The sequence below is a fragment of the Oncorhynchus masou genome, chromosome 8, assembly GCF_036934945.1.
Source record: "Oncorhynchus masou masou isolate Uvic2021 chromosome 8, UVic_Omas_1.1, whole genome shotgun sequence".
NCBI lineage: Eukaryota > Metazoa > Chordata > Actinopteri > Salmoniformes > Salmonidae > Oncorhynchus > Oncorhynchus masou.
Genome location: NC_088219.1, coordinates 2,027,055 through 2,045,760, shown reverse-complemented (window position 1 = coordinate 2,045,760; position 18,706 = coordinate 2,027,055). Strand labels below are relative to the sequence as shown.

General features: G+C 42.0%; 2 protein-coding genes across 3 annotated transcripts in view; one reads left to right on the top strand and one right to left on the bottom strand.

The window, feature by feature from the left end:
• proser1 (proline and serine rich 1) overlaps positions 1-4,627 on the bottom strand; it is a 44,104-nt gene extending 39,477 nt beyond the window's left edge. For both annotated transcript variants that reach the window (XM_064971308.1, XM_064971309.1), the window contains exons 1-3: positions 4,067-4,627; positions 3,036-3,101; positions 1,095-1,163 (exon numbers count right to left, since the gene is read on the bottom strand). In XM_064971308.1, the coding sequence (XP_064827380.1) occupies positions 1,095-1,163; positions 3,036-3,101; positions 4,067-4,111 (180 nt within the window). In that variant the 5' untranslated portion in view covers positions 4,112-4,627. The remainder of the gene's footprint in view (positions 1-1,094; positions 1,164-3,035; positions 3,102-4,066) is intronic.
• A 222-nt stretch (positions 4,628-4,849) lies between these two features.
• vps36 (vacuolar protein sorting 36 homolog) overlaps positions 4,850-18,706 on the top strand; it is a 29,259-nt gene continuing 15,402 nt past the window's right edge. The window contains 9 exon segments of the mRNA XM_064971307.1: positions 4,850-5,034; positions 5,344-5,412; positions 5,643-5,713; positions 6,252-6,277; positions 6,280-6,365; positions 9,494-9,583; positions 12,250-12,336; positions 15,435-15,467; positions 15,647-15,724. Coding sequence (XP_064827379.1) covers positions 4,939-5,034; positions 5,344-5,412; positions 5,643-5,713; positions 6,252-6,277; positions 6,280-6,365; positions 9,494-9,583; positions 12,250-12,336; positions 15,435-15,467; positions 15,647-15,724 — 636 coding nt within the window. The 5' untranslated portion in view covers positions 4,850-4,938.

Sequence of the window (18,706 nt, the reverse complement as noted above, 5' to 3'; positions counted from 1 at the left end):
TAAGCTTACGATTTGATGTGATAGGACAAATGCCTCAAGAGGGCGCCAACTATTCTCCTCCAGCCCCTGACGGCTTTCGCAGAATGCCAATTTATCTTACCATTTCTACCGATCTGTATGTGAGTTATGGTTTATAATTGGTTTATAATAATTTATAAAATTGTATAATTTCTAATAATAATTTACAAAATAATTTATAATAATCATTTATAATAATCATTTTGTTCAGAGCTTTAGGAAAGTATTCAGACCCCTTAACTTGTTCCACATTTTGTTACGTTACAACTCTAAAATGGATAAAATAGTTTCTTTCCCCTCATCAAACTATACACAATACCCTAATGAAAAAGCAAAAACAGGTTTAGACATTTTGCAAGTGTATATATTAATTTTTATTTAAAAAAAAATAAAAAAATGAAAATTCATATTTACAAGTATTTACAAGTATTCAATATTCAGTATTTATTTAAGTATTCAGACCCTTTATTCAGTACTTTGTTGAAGCACCTTTGGCAGCGACTACAGCCTCTAGTCTTCTTGGGTATGACGCTACAAGCTTGACACACCTGTATTTGGGGAGTTTCTTCCATTCTTCTCTGCAGATCCTCTCAAGCTCTGTCAGGTTGGATGGGGAGCATTGCTGCACAGCTATTTTCAGGTCTCTCCAGAGACGTTGCTCAGTTCGGCCATCTCCAGGAAGAGTCTTGGTGGTTCCAAACTACTTCCATTTAAGAATGATGGAGGCCACTGTGTTCTTGGGGACCTTCAATGCTGCAGAAATGTTTTGGTACCCTTCCTCAGATCTGTGCCTCGACACAATCCTGTCTCAGAGCACTACAGATAATTCCTTCAACCTCATAGCTGCTTTTTGCAAAAATGCATTAAAAACCTGTTTTCGCTTTCTCACTGTGGGGTATTGTGTGTAGATTGATGAGGAAAATGTTTTATTTGATCCATTTAGAATAAGGCTGTAATGTAACAAAATGTGAAAAAGGTCAAGGGGTCTGAATACTTTCCGGATGCACCGTCTATCTACTGTTTACACAGTAATACACAAAACATTAGCAGAGTTGGCTGTTGTTGTTGTCACTCACATGTTGAAGAGCTTTGACAGCTTTGATCTGAGGATCTGCCCAGGAGAAGTACTTCAGCATGTCCATTACCTGGAGGGAGAGGGGGGGTTAGCATGTCTATTACCTGGAGGGAGAGGGGGGTTAGCATGTCTATTACCTGGAGGGAGAGGGGGGTTAGCATGTCTATTACCTGGAGGGAGAGGGGGGTTAGCATGTCTATTACCTGGAGGGAGAGGGGGGTTAGCATGTCTATTACCTGGAGGGAGAGGGGGGTAGCATGTCATGTCCTGGAGGGAGAGGGGGGTTAGCATGTCCATTACCTGGAGGAGAGGAGGGGGGTTAGCATGTCCATTACCTGGAGGGAGAGGGGGGTTAGCATGTCCATTACCTGGAGGGAGAGGGGGGTACCTAGGGGGGCATATCTATTACCTGGAGGGAGAGGGGGGTTAGCATATCTATTACCTGGAGGAGAGGGGGGTTAGCATGTCTATTACCTGGAGGGAGAGGGGGGTTAGCATGTCTATTACCTGGAGGGAGAGGGGGGTTAGCATGTCTATTACCTGGAGGGAGAGGGGGTTAGCATGTCTATTACCTGGAGGGAGAGGGGGTTAGCATGTCTATTACCTGGAGGGAGAGGGGGAAAGCATGTCTATTCCCTGGAGGGAGACGGGGTTAGCATGTCTATTACCTGGAGGGAGAGGGGGTTAGCATGTCTATCACCTGGAGGGAGAGGGGGGTTAGCATGTCTATCACCTGGAGGATGGAGGGGGGTTAGCATGTCTATTACCTGGAGGGAGGGGGGTTAGCATGTCTATTACCTGGAGGGGAGAGAGGGGGTTAGCATGTCTATTACCTGGAGGGAGGGGGGGATTACCTGGAGGGAGGGGTTAGCATGTCTATTACCTGGAGGGAGAGGGGGTTAGCATGTCTATTACCTGGAGGGAGAGGGGGGTTAGCATGTCTATTAACCGGATGGAGAGGGGGTTAGCATGTCTATTACCTGGAGGGAGAGGGGGTTAGCATGTCTATTACCTGGAGGGAGAGGGGGGTTAGCATGTCTATTACCTGGAGGGAGAGGGGGTTAGCATGTCTATTACCTGGAGGGAGAGGGGGTTAGCATGTCTATTACCTGGAGGGAGAGGGGGTTAGCATGTCTATTACCTGGAGGGAGGGGGGGGTTAGCATGTCTATTACCTGGAGGGAGAGGGGGTTAGCATGTCTATTACCTGGAGGGAGAGGGGGGTTAGCATGTCTATTACCTGGAGGGAGAGGGGGTTAGCATGTCTATTACCTGGAGGGAGAGGGGGTTAGCATGTCTATTACCTGGAGGGACCTGGAGGGAGGGGTTTAGCATGTCTATTACCTGGAGGGAGAGGGGGGGGTTTATTACCTGGAGGGAGAGGGGGGTTAGCATGTCTATTACCTGGAGGGAGAGGGGGGGGCATGTCTATTACCTGGAGGGAGAGCATGTCTATTACCTGGAGGGAGAGGGGGTTAGCATGTCTATTACCTGGAGGGAGAGGGGGGTTAGCATTAGCATGTCTATTACCTGGAGGGAGAGGGGGGTAGCATGTCTATTACCTGGAGGGAGAGAGGGGGTTAGCATGTCTATTACCTGGAGGGAGAGGGGTTAGCATGTCTATTACCTGGAGGGAGAGGGGGTTAGCATGTCTATTACCTGGAGGGAGAGGGGGTTAGCATGTCTATTACCTGGAGGGAGAGGGGGAGCATGGGGGTTAGCATGTCTATTACCTGGAGGGAGAGGGGGGTAGCATGTCTATTACCTGGAGGGAGAGGGGGTTAGCATGTCTATTACCTGGAGGGAGAGGGGGGGTTAGCATGTCTATTACCTGGAGGGAGAGGGGGGGGGGGTAGCATGTCTATTACCTGGAGGGAGAGGGGGTTAGCATGTCTATTACTGGATGTCATTCATCAACCTTCTCTGTTCACTAGCTACTGTACCTGCTCGCTGGAGAAGTACCCGTGCACCTGCTCTATCGCCTTAATCCGCTGATCTGTTAGCACGCACTGCAGAGAGAGAAGAAGCCCAGTAAAAACCATTGGAAATGACTCCTAGTGTACATACATCAGTCAGTGGTGTGGATAACGTCTGCCATGCTCTCCATAGCCAGATAGCTGAGCCGTGAACCAGAATCTGGGTTTACAGGTGTTGAATATGGCAATTCTCCTTTAAGCCAGTCAACTGGCCATTTACCAGCTTTTCAAGCTTAATGTCAAAATAATTTCGGTACTTAACAAAGAATGGCGTTTCTATCATCATTTATGTACCAAAAAAATGTCTAAATAAAAAGTGACATGTAAATGGACAAAATGCCTGGAAAGAATTTAAGTATTGTTTTGAGCAAGTGTACATGACCAAATCCTTTTCTGTACCTCCAATAAAAATCACTCATTCCTGTCACGCACGTTGGTTGGCTGATCCAGCAGCAGGAAAGGCCATTGATTTGATCACCTACAACAGTGTATGAACTTCATACCAATCTGTCGGTTCACCCGCGGTTCATTAGAATGCAATAATATTTCATGTAAATACATTAAGTAGACAATATAGGGCACGTTTTACAGCGTTTGTATATTTCTAGATAGGATTTATTTACTGTATTTTAATTCCACGACTATTGCAGGAGGTGCAGAATAGGTGAAATATGGCGCATGATCACTTGGTCAAAAATAATACCTTTCAGACAAGGATTTTTTTGTATTTTTACACCTTTTTTGGTAGTACGTAATTAATTTACATAAGTAAAGACTGCAGTTGCTCATCGAAAAATTATTTGGTAAGTACTTAACGTATTTTAACGGTATCAAGCTTGACAATGACAAGTTGAATGCTGCTTCCTCGGCTGCTTAAAGTATAAGTGCCATATTCAGTCTCGTGAGTCGTGTAAAACCAGATTCTCATTCAGCTGACAATGTCATGTAGGTGTTAAATAATTTTTATTAGCCACTTGGGTTAACTGAACCAAACTTACCTTCCTGATTTCGTCTAAGACGATGTCGAATGATTTCTTATCCATGTTTGTTCGGAATACACGATCTCGGATTCTCAGTGTTAATAACTCCTTGATTAAATAGCCACCTGGCTGTCGAGCTCGAGTCAGTGGACTAACGTTACAGTACAATCAATATCACTGACATAATCTAAAAACGGACAAACTACTGGTAGTTTACTATTAAAATAGAGCTATCCACTTCATAATGTGACTTTAAGACAAAGTTAATTCACAAACGGCACAGTTTTTACGACGTTTTCTTTGTTGTCCTCGTTTAAAATCTATTGCTAGCTAGTTAGCTAGCAAGAAAGTGCTGTGTTAAACTGGCTACTTGACAGCTTGGCTAATGTTAGCTTAACTCTGCAGTTTGTTAGACCAGAGCAGAAAGGGTCAAATTACTCTATGGAGAAATGAATATATCAATGAATTGTATCCTTACTGAAGCGTTTGACAACGTCTATCGTATGTACATTTAGTTTATCGACATATTTTGAACTGTACATAACAACCACAATAAACTAAGCCGCTAACACCGCTGCGACAACTTCCTTTGTTAGGACCCCATTCAAAAACATGAGTTAAAAGATCACTTTCTCAGAACAAATATTTTTTGTTTGAAGTGGAACTATATATTAATCACAAATTATGATACGACCATTGTATTATCATATTTTATTTCGACAGATACTGTGAAATAATAGATTTATTGATCATATTTTCATTCAGGCTGCGGGGCGCAAACAGGCAAATTTTTGGACACTCTTGAGGAAGTAGACACGGAAATGTCGTCGGGTCTGTGAGAAGTTGGCAAATATTTATTTATACTTGTATTTTGTGTTGATTCAAGTAAAATGGACAGATTCACATGGTCAAATGGTCTTCTGGAAATGAATGAAACATTGGTGATTCAACAACGAGGTGTCAAACTTTATGACGGAGAAGACAAGGTATGATGTTAACAAGCTCGCATTGCCAGGCAAGGAAAACAGCTAGTTAGCTAAGTCGGTAACGTTACATTGGTAGCTAGCCATCTAGCTAAATGTGTTCTTTGAAATAGTGGAATAAATCTAGTCAACTAGCTAATCGGAAATAAAATAACGTCACTGGTTCGTTGCATGGGCGTGTTTTTGCCTTGACAAACACGTTTACGAGGTCATTGTTGATGTTTACAACAGTGCTGTCGGACCAAATACACATTTCTGCCTGCACCATATCTGACCGTTTGTTGTCCCTCTCTCGCTCTGTCTTTCCACCAGGCCAAGTTGGATGTTGGAATTGCTCTGCTGAGTACGCACCAGTTAATATGGAGGGACCTGAAGAATCATGTACAGTGACACTTCATAAAAATATACATTCAATGGGTAACACCCACCACAGCTTTATCTGCATATTAGCCAGTGTGATTTTTAATGCTTTTCTTGACCTTTTCCATGTCCCTGATATGATGGTGTCTAGTATTTACTCTCCTAGTGTGTGTGTGTGTGTGTGTGTGTGTGTGTGTGTGTGTGTGTGTGTGTGTGTGTGTGTGTGTGTGTGTGTGTGTGTGTGTGTGTAGGAATGCTGCATAGCCATACCCCTTTCTCAGATCATCTACTTTGAGGAACAAGCTGCGGGTATCGGAAAGAGGTGACTCCTAATTAAACCATGTAGCCTATTGAAACAATACCCACCACTTTGTAGCAGGACAACTCACATGTATGTACGCGTGACTACTATAAGTCGCTTGGATAAAACAGAACATCCCCTCTCTCTCTCTCTTGGCTATGCTTTCATCATTGATCTATGACAGAACATCCCCTCTCTCTCTCTCTTGGCTATGCTTTCATCATTGATCTATGACAGAACATCCCCTCTCTCATGGCTATGCTTTCATCATTGATCTATGACAGAATATCCCCGCTCTCTCTTGACTATGCTTTCATCATTGATATATGACAGAACCTCCCCTCTCTCATGACTATGCTTTCATCATTGATATATGACAGAACCTCCCCTCTCTCATGACTATGCTTTCATCATTGATATATGACAGAACATCCCCTCTCTCATGACTATGCTTTCATCATTGATATATGACAGAACCTCCCCTCTCTCTTGACTATGCTTTCATCATTGATATATGACAGAACATCCCCTCTCTCTCTCTCTGTATCTGACGCTGCAGTGCCAAGATAGTGGTCCACCTGCATGCTTCCCGGCCAATAAGGAGCCAGGACCCTACCAGCAGAGCAAGTTCTCCTACTTCAAACTGTCCTTCAAAGAGCATGGACAGATAGAGGTAGTAGTCATTTAATATTATTATTACTATTATAGTAGTATTATTATTACTATTATAGTATTATTATTATTGCTACTATATTATTATTATTACTACTATATTATTATTATTACTACTATAGTATTATTATTATTACTATTATAGTATTATTATTACTACTATAGTATTATATTATTATTAGTAGTAGTATTATATTATTATTAGTAGTAGTATTATAGTATTATTATTACTATTGTAGTATTATAATTACTATTGTAGTATTATTATTATTACTATTATAGTAGTTGTAGTATTATTACTATTGTAGTATTGTTATTACTATTGTAGTATTACTATTGTAGTAGTATTATTATTATTATTATTATTGTTATAGTATTATTATTATAGTATTATTATTATTATAGTAGTATTAGTATTGCTATTGTAGTATTATTATTACTATTGTAGTAGTATTATTATAGTATTATTATTATTATTATTATAGTTATTATTATTATTATTATAGTAGTATATTTTAGTATTATTATTTATTGTAGTATTATTATTACTATTGTAGTAGTATTATTATAGTATTATTATTATTATTATTATTATTATTATTATTATAGTAGTATTATTATTGTAGTTATTATTATAGTAGTATTATTATTATAGTAGTATTATTATTATTATTATAGTATTATTATAGTAGTATTATTATAGTAGTGTTATTATTGTTATTGTTATAGTAGTGTTATTATTATTACTATTATGTATTATTATTACTATTATTATTATTATTACTATTATTATTAGTATTACTATTTGTATTATATTATTATTTATTATAGTATTATTATTACTATTATTATTATTATTACTATTCTAGTATTATTATTATTACTATTATAGTGTTATTATTACTGTTATAGTAGTGTTATTATTATTATTATAGTATTATTATTTATTATTACTATTATAGTATTATTATTACTATTATAGTATTATTATTACTATTATTATTATTATTACTATTCTAGTATTATTATTATTATTACTATTATAGTAGTGTTATTATTATTTATTAGTATTATTATTACTATTATAGTATTATTACTATTATAGTATTATTATTTATTATTATTATTATAGTATTATTATTATTATAGTAGTATTATTATAGCTATTATAGTAGTATTATTATTATAGTTATTATTATAGTACTGTTATTATTATTACTATTATAGTATTATTATTACTATTATTACTATTATAGTAGTATTATACCTATTATTATTATTATTATTAGTATTATTATTCTAGTATTATATTATTATTATTACTATTATAGTATTATTATATTATTATTATTATTACTGTTTATTATTATTATTATAGTAGTATTATTATTATTACTATTATAGTTTATTATTACTATTATAGTATTATTATTACTATTATTACTATTATTATTACTATTATAGTATTATTATTATTATATTATTATTATTACTATTCTAGTATTATTATTATTACTACTATAGTAGTATTATTATTACTGTTATAGTATTATTAGTATTATTATTACAGTATTATAGCTATTATAGTTATTATTACTATTGTAGTATTATTATGTTATAGTATTATTTACCAGTATAGTGTTATTGTTATTATTTATATTTATAGTATTATTACTTCTGTAAATATGTATTATAGTATTATTACTGTTATATTATTATTATTATAGTAGTATTACCATTGGATACTATTATAGTAAATATGTAATTGAGAGTAGGTATTAACTATAGTAGTATTATTAACACTGTTATAGTATTATTGGTATTACTACTATTACAGTATTCTTGTTATTACAGTATTCTTATTATTACTAGTAATTATGTTATGTATTATTTACCAGTATAGTGTTATTGTTATTATTTATATTATAGTATTATTACCTGTAAATTGGATACATTGGATAGTAAATATGTAATGAGAGTAGTAACATTGGACACTGCCTAGTAAATATGTAATGAGAGTAGTACCATTGGATACTGGCTAGTAAATATGTCATAGTACCTAGCCAGTATCCAATGGTTCTCATGACATATTTACTAGTAGTATCAATGGTACTACTCTCATGACATATTTACTAGCCAGTATCCAATGGTATCTCATGACATATTTACTAGCCAGTATCAATGGTACTACTCTCATTACATATTTACATTGGATACTGGCTAGTAAATATGTCATGAGAGTAGTACCATTGGATACTGGCTAGTAAATATGTTATGAGAGTAGTACCATTGGATACTGCCTCGTGACTCTGTAGATATGTTAAGAGAGTAGTACTATTGGATACTGCCTCGTGACTCTGTAGATATGTTAAGAGAGTAGTACTATTGGATACTGCCTCGTGACTCTGTAGATATGTTAAGAGAGTAGTACCATTGGATACTGCCTCGTGACTCTGTAGATATGTTAAGAGAGTAGTACTATTGGATACTGCCTCGTGATTCTGTAGATATGTTAAGAGAGTAGTACTATTGGATACCGCCTCGTGACTCTGTAGATATGTTAAGAGAGTAGTACTATTGGATACTGCCTCGTGACTCTGTAGATATGTTAAGAGAGTAGTACTATTGGATACTGCCTCGTGACTCTGTAGATATGTTAAGAGAGTAGTACCATTGGATACTGCCTCGTGACTCTGTAGATATGTTAAGAGAGTAGTACTATTGGATACCGCCTCGTGACTCTGTAGATATGTTAAGAGAGTAGTACCATTGGATACCGCCTCGTGACTCTGTAGATATGTGATTGGCCTTGTGTGGCTCAGTTGTTAATCGCGTGAACAGACTGTAACCGAAAGGTCACTGGTTCCAATCCCTGAGGTGAAAAAAATGGGTGTGTTCCCTTGAGCGATGGGGACTTAACCCTAATTAATCCCTGTAAGTCTCTCTGGATAAGAGCATCTGCTGAATGACTGAAATGTGAATGTACACGAATGGAAAATACCATCGAATGAGCAGTGAGTGAAACTGTCGTCCGATGCGTGCTAATTTAGAGCCAAAATGGCACCGTGTCTGTTTTCCTATACTGAGTCTGAGCCATCATGGTGTCTGTGTCTGTCTGTCTGTGGGTAGTTCTTCCGGAGGCTGACCGAGGAGTTGAGCCAGAAGAGATGGGAGAGTACGCCCATGTCACAACCCATCCCTACGGCAACCAACTCACAGGTCAGAGGTCGTCATAGAACAGACAATCTACTCTATTCCACTCTCCTCTGCTATACCTAACTGGACAATCTACTCTATTCCACTCTCCTCTGCTATACTCTACTTAACGTCCTAGTCTATTCCACTCTCCTGTGCTATACCTAACTGGACAATCTACTCTATTCCACTCTCCTCTGCTATACTCTACTTAACGTCCTAGTCTATTCAACTCTCCTCTGCTATACTCTACTTAACGTCCTAGTCTATTCCACTCTCCTCTGCTATACCTAACTAGACAATCTACTCTATTCCACTCTCCTCTGCTATACTCTACTTAACGTCCTACTCTATTCCACTCTCCTCTGCTATACCTAACTGGACAATCTACTCTATTCCACTCTCCTCTGCTATACTCTACTTAACATCCTAGTCTATTCAACTCTCCTCTGCTATACTCTACTTAACATCCTAGTCTATTCCACTCTCCTCTGCTATACCTAACTGGACAATCTACTCTATTCCACTCTCCTCTGCTATACTCTACTTAACGTCCTACTCTATTCCACTCTCCTCTGCTATACTCTCTTAACGTCCTAGTCTATTCTGTTATGGCCTTGTGTGGCTCTGTTGGTAAAGCACCTCTTATATTCTGATTTAATATCTGACTGAGATGCTAAGACTCCCAGGAATACAGTGGTACTGTTTCACCTAGGGATGTTAATTAACTAAAAGTTAACCTCCCCAAAAATACATTTGACCGGTCTCGCTTATCGGTCTATAGGGCAATTTGTGTAATTCTGGGTGGGCAAGTCAATTGTGAGATTTGAACACATCTCGTCAGTCGTTAAAACAGCGTCTGGATCGACCAGAATTATTCTTTTCTAAATGACAAAGGATAATGTACAGTGAGTTTATAGCAGGGAAGATTTGATGGTGGTGGGGGCCACAAAACATCTGAAAATGTTGCTGTTTTAAAGCCAGTTTGCTGCAGTTCTCCACATTTTGCCATGGGGCAGAGAGAAATGTTGCAGTTTTAAAGCCAGTTTGCTGCAGTTCTCCACATTTTGCCATGGGGCAGAGAGAAATGTTGCAGTTTTAAAGCCAGTTTGTTGCAGTTCTCCACATTTTGCCATGGGGAGGAGAGAAATGTTGCAGTTTTAAAGCCAGTTTGCTGCAGTTCTCCACATTTTGCCATGGGGCGGAGAGAAATGTTGAGGTTTTAAAGCCAGTTCGCTGCAGTTCTCCACATTTTGCCATGGGGTGGAGAGAAATGTTGCAGTTTTAAAGCCAGTTTGCTGCAGTTCTCCACATTTTGCCATGGGGTGGAGAGAAATGTTGCAGTTTTTAAAGCCAGTTTGCTGCAGTTCTCCACATTTTGCCATGGGGCGGAGAGAAATGTTGCAGTTTTAAAGCCAGTTTGCTGCAGTTCTCCACATTTTGCCATGTTGCAGAAATTGCAGTTTTAAAGCCAGTTGTTGCAGTTCTCCACATTTGCCATGCAGTTTGCTGCAGTTCTCCATTTTGCCATGGGGCGGAGAGAAACATTTTGCTGCAGTTCTCCACATTTTGCCATGGGGCGGAGAGAAATGTTGCAGTTTTAAAGCCAGTTTGCTGCAGTTCTCCACATTTTGCCATGGGGCAGAGAGAAATGTTGCAGTTTTAAAGCCAGTTTGTTGCAGTTCTCCACATTTTGCCATGGGGCGGAGAGAAAAGTTTTAAAGCCAGTTTGCTGCAGTTCTCCACATTTTGCCATGGGGCGGAGAGAAATGTTGAGGTTTTAAAGCCAGTTCGCTGCAGTTCTCCACATTTTGCCATGGGGTGGAGAGAAATGTTGCAGTTTTAAAGCCAGTTTGCTGCAGTTCTCCACATTTTGCCATGGGGTGGAGAGAAATGTTGCAGTTTTTAAAGCCAGTTTGCTGCAGTTCTCCACATTTTGCCATGGGGCGGAGAGAAATGTTGCAGTTTTAAAGCCAGTTTGCTGCAGTTCTCCACATTTTGCCATGGGGCGGAGAGAAATGTTGCAGTTTTAAAGCCAGTTCGCTGCAGTTCTCCACATTTTGCCATGGGGCGGAGAGAAATGTTGCAGTTTTAAAGCCAGTTTGCTGCAGTTCGCCACATTTTGCCATGGGGCGGAGAGAAATGTTGCAGTTTTAAAGCCAGTTTGCTGCAGTTCTACACATTTTGCCATGGGGCGGAGAGAAATGTTGCAGTTTTTAATATGATATCTGAGTGAGACTGACTAACAAAATCAATGAGGATCTCTGGACGCTATTTCGACCTTGATTACTAAGTTTAGTTAGCTGGTTACTAAGTTTAGTTAGCTGGTTACTAAGTTTAGTTTAGCTGTCTAAAATGGAGCTGACAGGGACTAATTGAGTGACTGATGTAAACTACATGACCAGAAGTATGTGGACACCCGCTCGTCAAACATCTCATTCCAAAACCATGGGCATTAATATGGAGGTGGTCCCCCCTTTGCTGCTATAACTCTCTCTCTCTCTGCGATTCTCTCTCTCTCTGCGATTTTCTCTCTCTCTCTCTCTCTGCGATTTTTCTCTCTCTCGCTCTGGGATTCTCTCTCTCGCTCTGGGATTCTCTCTCTCGCTCTGGGATTCTCTCTCTCTCTCTCTGCGATTCTCTCTATGTCTGTACGTGTAAATAACGTCTCCTCTCTGGTCGTCCTACAGACAGGAAGGACGCGAGCGGTGGGGATCGTCGGCATCGAGAGGAAGATAGAGGAGAGGAGGAAAGAGACAGAGAAAAACATCTCAGAGGTGAGAAAGGAAATAAGATGGAGAGAGACACAGGGTAGAAAGAGAGAGAGAGACACGGGGTAGAAAGAGAGAGAGAGACACGGGGTAGAAAGAGAGAGAGAGACACGGGGTAGAAAGAGAGAGAGAGACACGGGGTAGAAAGAGAGAGAGACACGGGGTAGAAAGAGAGAGAGACACGGGGTAGAAAGAGAGAGAGAGACACGGGGTAGAAAGAGAGAGAGAGACACGGGGTAGAAAGAGAGGATGAGAGACAGACTGGGTAGACAGAGAGGATGAGAGACAGACTGGGTAGACAGAGAGGATGAGAGACAGACTGGGTAGACAGAGCGGATGAGAGACAGACTGGGTAGACAGAGAGGATGAGAGACAGACGGGGTAGACAGAGAGGATGAGAGACAGACTGGGTAGAGAGAGAGGATGAGAGACAGACGGGGTAGAGAGAGGATGAGAGACAGACGGGGTAGACAGAGCGGATGAGAGACAGACTGGGTAGACAGAGCGGATGAGAGACAGACTGGGTAGAGAGAGAGGATGAGAGACAGACGGGGTAGAGAGAGGATGAGAGACAGACTGGGTAGACAGAGAGGATGAGAGACAGACGGGGTAGACAGAGAGGATGAGAGACAGACGGGGTAGAGAGAGAGGATGAGAGGCAGACGGGGTAGAGAGAGAGGATGAGAGACAGACGGGGTAGACAGAGAGGATGAGAGACAGGCGGGGTAGAGAGAGAGGATGAGAGACAGGCGGGGTAGAGAGAGAGGATGAGAGACAGACTGGGTAGACAGAGAGGATGAGAGACAGACGGGGTAGACAGAGAGGATGAGAGACAGACGGGGTAGAGAGAGAGGATGAGAGGCAGACGGGGTAGAGAGAGAGGATGAGAGACAGGCGGGGTAGAGAGAGAGGATGAGAGACAGGCGGGGTAGAGAGAGAGGATGAGAGACAGGCGGGGTAGAGAGAGAGGATGAGAGACAGGCGGGGTAGAGAGAGAGGATGAGAGACAGGCGGGGTAGAGAGAGAGGATGAGAGAGAGACACGGGGTAGAGAAAGAGGATGAGAGACAGACGGGGTAGAGAGAGAGGATGAGAGACAGGCGGGGTAGAGAGAGAGGATGAGAGACAGATGGGGTAGAGAGAGGATGAGAGACAGACGAGGATGAGAGACAGGCGGGGTAGAGAGAGAGGATGAGAGACAGGCGGGGTAGAGAGAGAGGATGAGAGACAGGCGGGGTAGAGAGAGAGGATGAGAGACAGGCGGGGTAGAGAGGGAGGATGAGAGACAGGCGGGGTAGAGAGGGAGGATGAGAGACAGACGGGGTAGAGAGAGAGGATGAGAGACAGGCGGGGTAGAGAGAGAGAAGTGAATTGTGTTTGGCTCTCAACAACCTCTTGTATTGCATTTTAGGAACATAGTTTTTATTTCTGTTTCCGTGTTTGATTTGGTAAGAGGATGGAGTCCAACAAGAGGTTGGAGGCAGCTACAGAGGAGGGGGAATACTGGAATGGCTTTTAAAATGTTATACAGCGCATTTCTGGATAAGAGCGTCTGCTAAATGACTTAAATGTAAATGTAAATGTATTCAGATCCCTTCACTTTTTCCACGTTGTTACGTTACAGCCTTACTCTAAAATGGATTTAATAAGTGTTTTTCCACATCAGTCTACACACAATACCCCATAATGACATCACAATACCCCATAATGACATCACAATACCCCATAATGACATCACAATACCCCATAATGACAGTGTGTCAATGGGTTTTTATACATATTTGCAAATGGAGGAAGTTTGGAACCCGCAAGACTCTAAAGCTGGCCACCCGGCCAAACTGAGCAATAGGGGGAGAAGGGCCTCGGTCAGGGAGGTGACCAAGAACCTGATGGTCACTCTGACAGAGCTCCAGAGTTACTCTGTGGAGATGGTTGTCCTTCTGGAAGGTTCTCCCATCTCTGCAGCACTCCACCAATCAGGCCTTTATGGTAGAGAGGCCAGACTGAAGCCTCTCCTCAGTAAAAGGCACATGACAGCCTGCTTGGAGTTTGCCAAAAGGCACCTGCTCTGAAGAAACCAAGATTGAACTCGTTGGCCTGAATGCCAAATGCCATGCCTGGAGGAAACCTGGCACCATCCCTACCATGAAGCATGGTGGTGGCAGAATCATGATATGGGGATGTTTTTCAGCGGCAGGGACTGGGAGACTAGTCAGGATTGAGGGAAAGACGAACGGAGCAAAGTACAGAGAGATACTTGATGAAAACCTGCTCCAGAGTGCTCAGGACCTCAGACTGGGGCGAAGGTTCACCTTCCAACAGGACAACGACCCTAACCACACAGCCAAGACAACTCAGGAGTGTCTTCGGGACAAGTCTCTGAATGTCCTTGAGTGGCCCAGCCAGAGACCGGACTTGAACTGAAAAGACTTTGCCGAATTTGCCTCCGATCCAACAGAGACCTGAAAATATCTCTGCAGCGACATTCCCCATCCAACCTGACAGAGCTTGAGAAGATCTGCAGAGAAGAATGGGAGAAACTCCCCAAATACAGGTGTGCAAAGCATGTAGCATCACACCCAAAAAGATTCGAGGTTGTAATCGCTGCCAAAGGTGCTTCAACAAAGTACTGAGGAAAGGGTCTGAATACTTATGTAAATGTGATTTTCAATATATAAATGATCAACATTTTATAACCTGTTTTTACTTTGTCATTATGTGGTATTGTGTGTAGTTTGAGGGCTAAAACCCCCGAATTTAAATCCATTTTAGAATAAGGCTTTAATGTAACAAAATGTGGAAAAAGGGTTTGGCTTAATCTGTTATTGTACTACTCTAATGCTCTAATGCTTACATTAATTGTTGATTATTTTTCTTTCTCCTTTTCTCTCTCTCTGTCTCTCTCTGTCTCTCTGTCTCTCTCTCTGTCTGTCTCTCTCTCTCTGTCTCCCTCTCTCTCTCTGTCTCCCTCTCTCTCTCTGTCTCCCTCTCTCTCTCTGTCTCCCTCTCTCTCTCTGTCTGTCTCTCTGTCTGTCTCTCACTCACTCACTCACTCACTCACTCACTCACTCACTCACTCACTCACTCACTCATATTCCCCCTCAGGCCTTTGAGGACCTCAGTAAGCTGATGGTGAAGGTAAAGAGAGTTTTATATATGTATGAACTAGCAATATTCCATGTGCAGGCCTCTAGCGCCGGGTCGACCCTTGTCTTAAGTGTTAACGTTCATTTTCCATTTGTGACAAATACATTTTGAAATATTACACACATAATCACTCACGACAAAAACTGTGTCTCCTCTCTCTCTCTCGTTAGGCGAAGGAGATGGTGGAGCTGTCCAGGTCCACCGCCAACAAAATCAAAGACAAGCAGGGAGACATCACAGAGGATGAGGTCGGTCTGCCCTTCATCATCACCATCAGGGAGTTTTTCTAGGGCTGTGTCCCAAATGGAACACAAATTACAATGTAGTGCAGTAGTTTGACCAGGGGGAATAGGGTCCCAATGTAGTGCAGTAGTTTGACCAGGGGGGAATAGGGTCCAAATGTAGTGCACTAGTTTGACCCGGGGGAATAGGGTCCCAATGTAGTTCACAAGTTTGACCAGGGGGAATAGGGTCCCAATGTTTAGGGGGTAGGGTCCCAATGTATTGCAGTAGTTTGACAATGTAGTGGACTAGTTTGAGGGGGAATAGGGTCCCAATGTAGTGGACTAGTTTGACCTAGTTTGACCCGGGGGAATAGGGTCCCAATGTAATGTGACCCGGGGGAATGCAGTGTAGTTTGACCAGGGGGAATAGGGTCCCAATGTAGTGCAGTAGTTTGACCAGGGGGAATAGGGTCCCAATGTAGTTCACAAGTTTGACCAGGGGGAATAGGGTCCCAATGTAGTGCATGAGTTTGACCAGGGGGAATAGGGTCCCAATGTAGTGCGCTAGTTTGACCAGGGGGAATAGGGTCCCAATGTAGTGGACTAGTTTGACCAGGGGGAATAGGGTCCCAATGTAGTGCAGTAGTTTGACCAGGGGGAATAGGGTCCCAATGTAGTGCAGTAGTTTGACCAGGGGGAATAGGGTCCCAATGTAGTGCAGTAGTTTGACCAGGGGGAATAGGGTCCCAATGGGAGGTGCAGTGCAATGTGTTTTTTTACAGGGTCAGCCATACTAGTGTGGTGGTGGTAGTGGTAGTAGTAAGTAAATTAGGAACGCGTTAAGTCCCTAGACTACAGGGTTATGGTCTCTGTATCCGCTCAGTTAGGTCAGTGGTTCCCAAACTTTTCACTCAGGCACCCATTTCATCATGTGGGAACATCCTGTGACCCTTTGCCTCCCTCAGTTTAATGAATTGCTGCTATTTGTTATATAAGAATAACACAAATTATTCAAATGTTGTTAATAAATTAGCCTTTTGCTCATCAATAAACAGTAACTACTAACACGGCGAGCTGGTGTCCCTCCCTGACGCCACCGCCTGGTTTCCCTCCCTGACGCCACCGCCTGGTTTCCCTCCCTGACGCCACCGCCTGGTTTCCCTCCCTGACGCCACCGCCTGGTTTCCCTCCCTGACGCCACCGCCTGGTTTCCCTCCCTGACGCCACCGCCTGGTTTCCCTCCCTGACGCCACCGCCTGGTTTCCCTCCCTGACGCCACCGCCTGGTTTCCCTCCCTGACGCCACCGCCTGGTTTCCCTCCCTGACGCCACCGCCTGGTTTCCCTCCCTGACGCCACCGCCTGGTTTCCCTCCCTGACGCCACCTCCTGGTTTCCCTCCCTGACGCCACCTCCTGGTTTCCCTCCCTGACGCCACCGCCTGGTTTCCCTCCCTGACGCCACCGCCTGGTTTCCCTCCCTGACGCCACCGCCTGGTTTCCCTCCCTGACAACACCGCCTGGTTCTCGAAAAGAGAACATGAAGGAGATATTAACCAGCCTGCTGCTGTGACATGGCACATGCTTCCCTATCAATAAAGACTAGGGTGGACCCATTACTGTTATAGATTATTGAAGACTAGGGTGGACCCATTACTGTTGTAGATTATTGAAGACTAGGGTGGACCCATTACTGTTGTAGATTATTGAAGACTAGGGTGGACCCATTTCTGTTGTAGATTATTGAAGACTAGGGTGGGCCCATTACTGTTATAGATTATTGAAGACTAGGGTGGACCCATTTCTGTTGTAGATTATTGAAGACTAGGGTGGACCCATTTCTGTTGTAGATTATTGAAGACTAGGGTGGACCCATTTCTGTTGTAGATTATTGAAGACTAGGGTGGACCCATTTCTGTTGTAGATTATTGAAGACTAGGGTGGACCCATTACTGTTGTAGATTATTGAAGACTAGGGTGGACCCATTTCTGTTGTAGATTATGTAATAATTGAGTTGCGTCTCCGTGCCGACCCCTCCACGCGCCCCACAGTTTGGGAACAATATAGGGGCTCAAACACACGCGCGCACACACACACACACACACACACACACACACACACACACACACACACACACACACGGATATCCCATGTGATCTGCTTGTACTCTAATACTCTGAAAGTTAATACTCTGAAAGTTAATGGGCTTTCTGGTTGTTGACAAGGATTTAGCTGGCTGTACACACACCATAGTATGTGAGTGGAGCTGGATTTCCAGCTGCTCTACTCTGCTCACACACACACACAGACACACATAAACACACACACACACAAACACATAAACACACAGACACACATAAACACACACAGACACGTTATGTTCTTCTATCCTCGGGGAGACCTAAAATACATTTCCATAAATCCAATTTTCCATAACCCGTAACCCTATTTACATTGACTACCACCCCTTGTTTTTACACTGCTGCTACTCACTGTTTATTATCGATGTATAATCACTGTACAAATGACCTCGATTAACCTGTACCTGTAGGGATTTTAAATCCTACCCAAGGATAGAAGAACCAACACACACAGTCGTGATATAATTTCACAGTAGCCTGTCCACTAAGACAGAACTGCCAGTAACCAGACATTCAGTTGGCAAAGACTGTGTTTGTTTACCAAATACCCTCAGTGGGATGTTGACTTGTTTGTTCACCAAATACCCTCAATGGGATGTTGACTTGTTTGTTTTTTATTTATTTTACTAGGCAAGTCAGTTAAGAACAAATTCTTATTTTCAATGACGGCCTAGGAACAGTGGGTTAACTGCCTGTTCAGGGGCAGAACGACAGATTTTGTACCTTGTCAGCTCGGGGATTTGAACTTGCAACCTTTCGGTTACTAGTCCAACGCTCTAACCACTAGGCTACACTGCCGCCCCAGTTTGTTCACCAAATACCCTCAGTGGGATGTTGACTTGTTTGTTTACCAAATACCCTCAGTGGG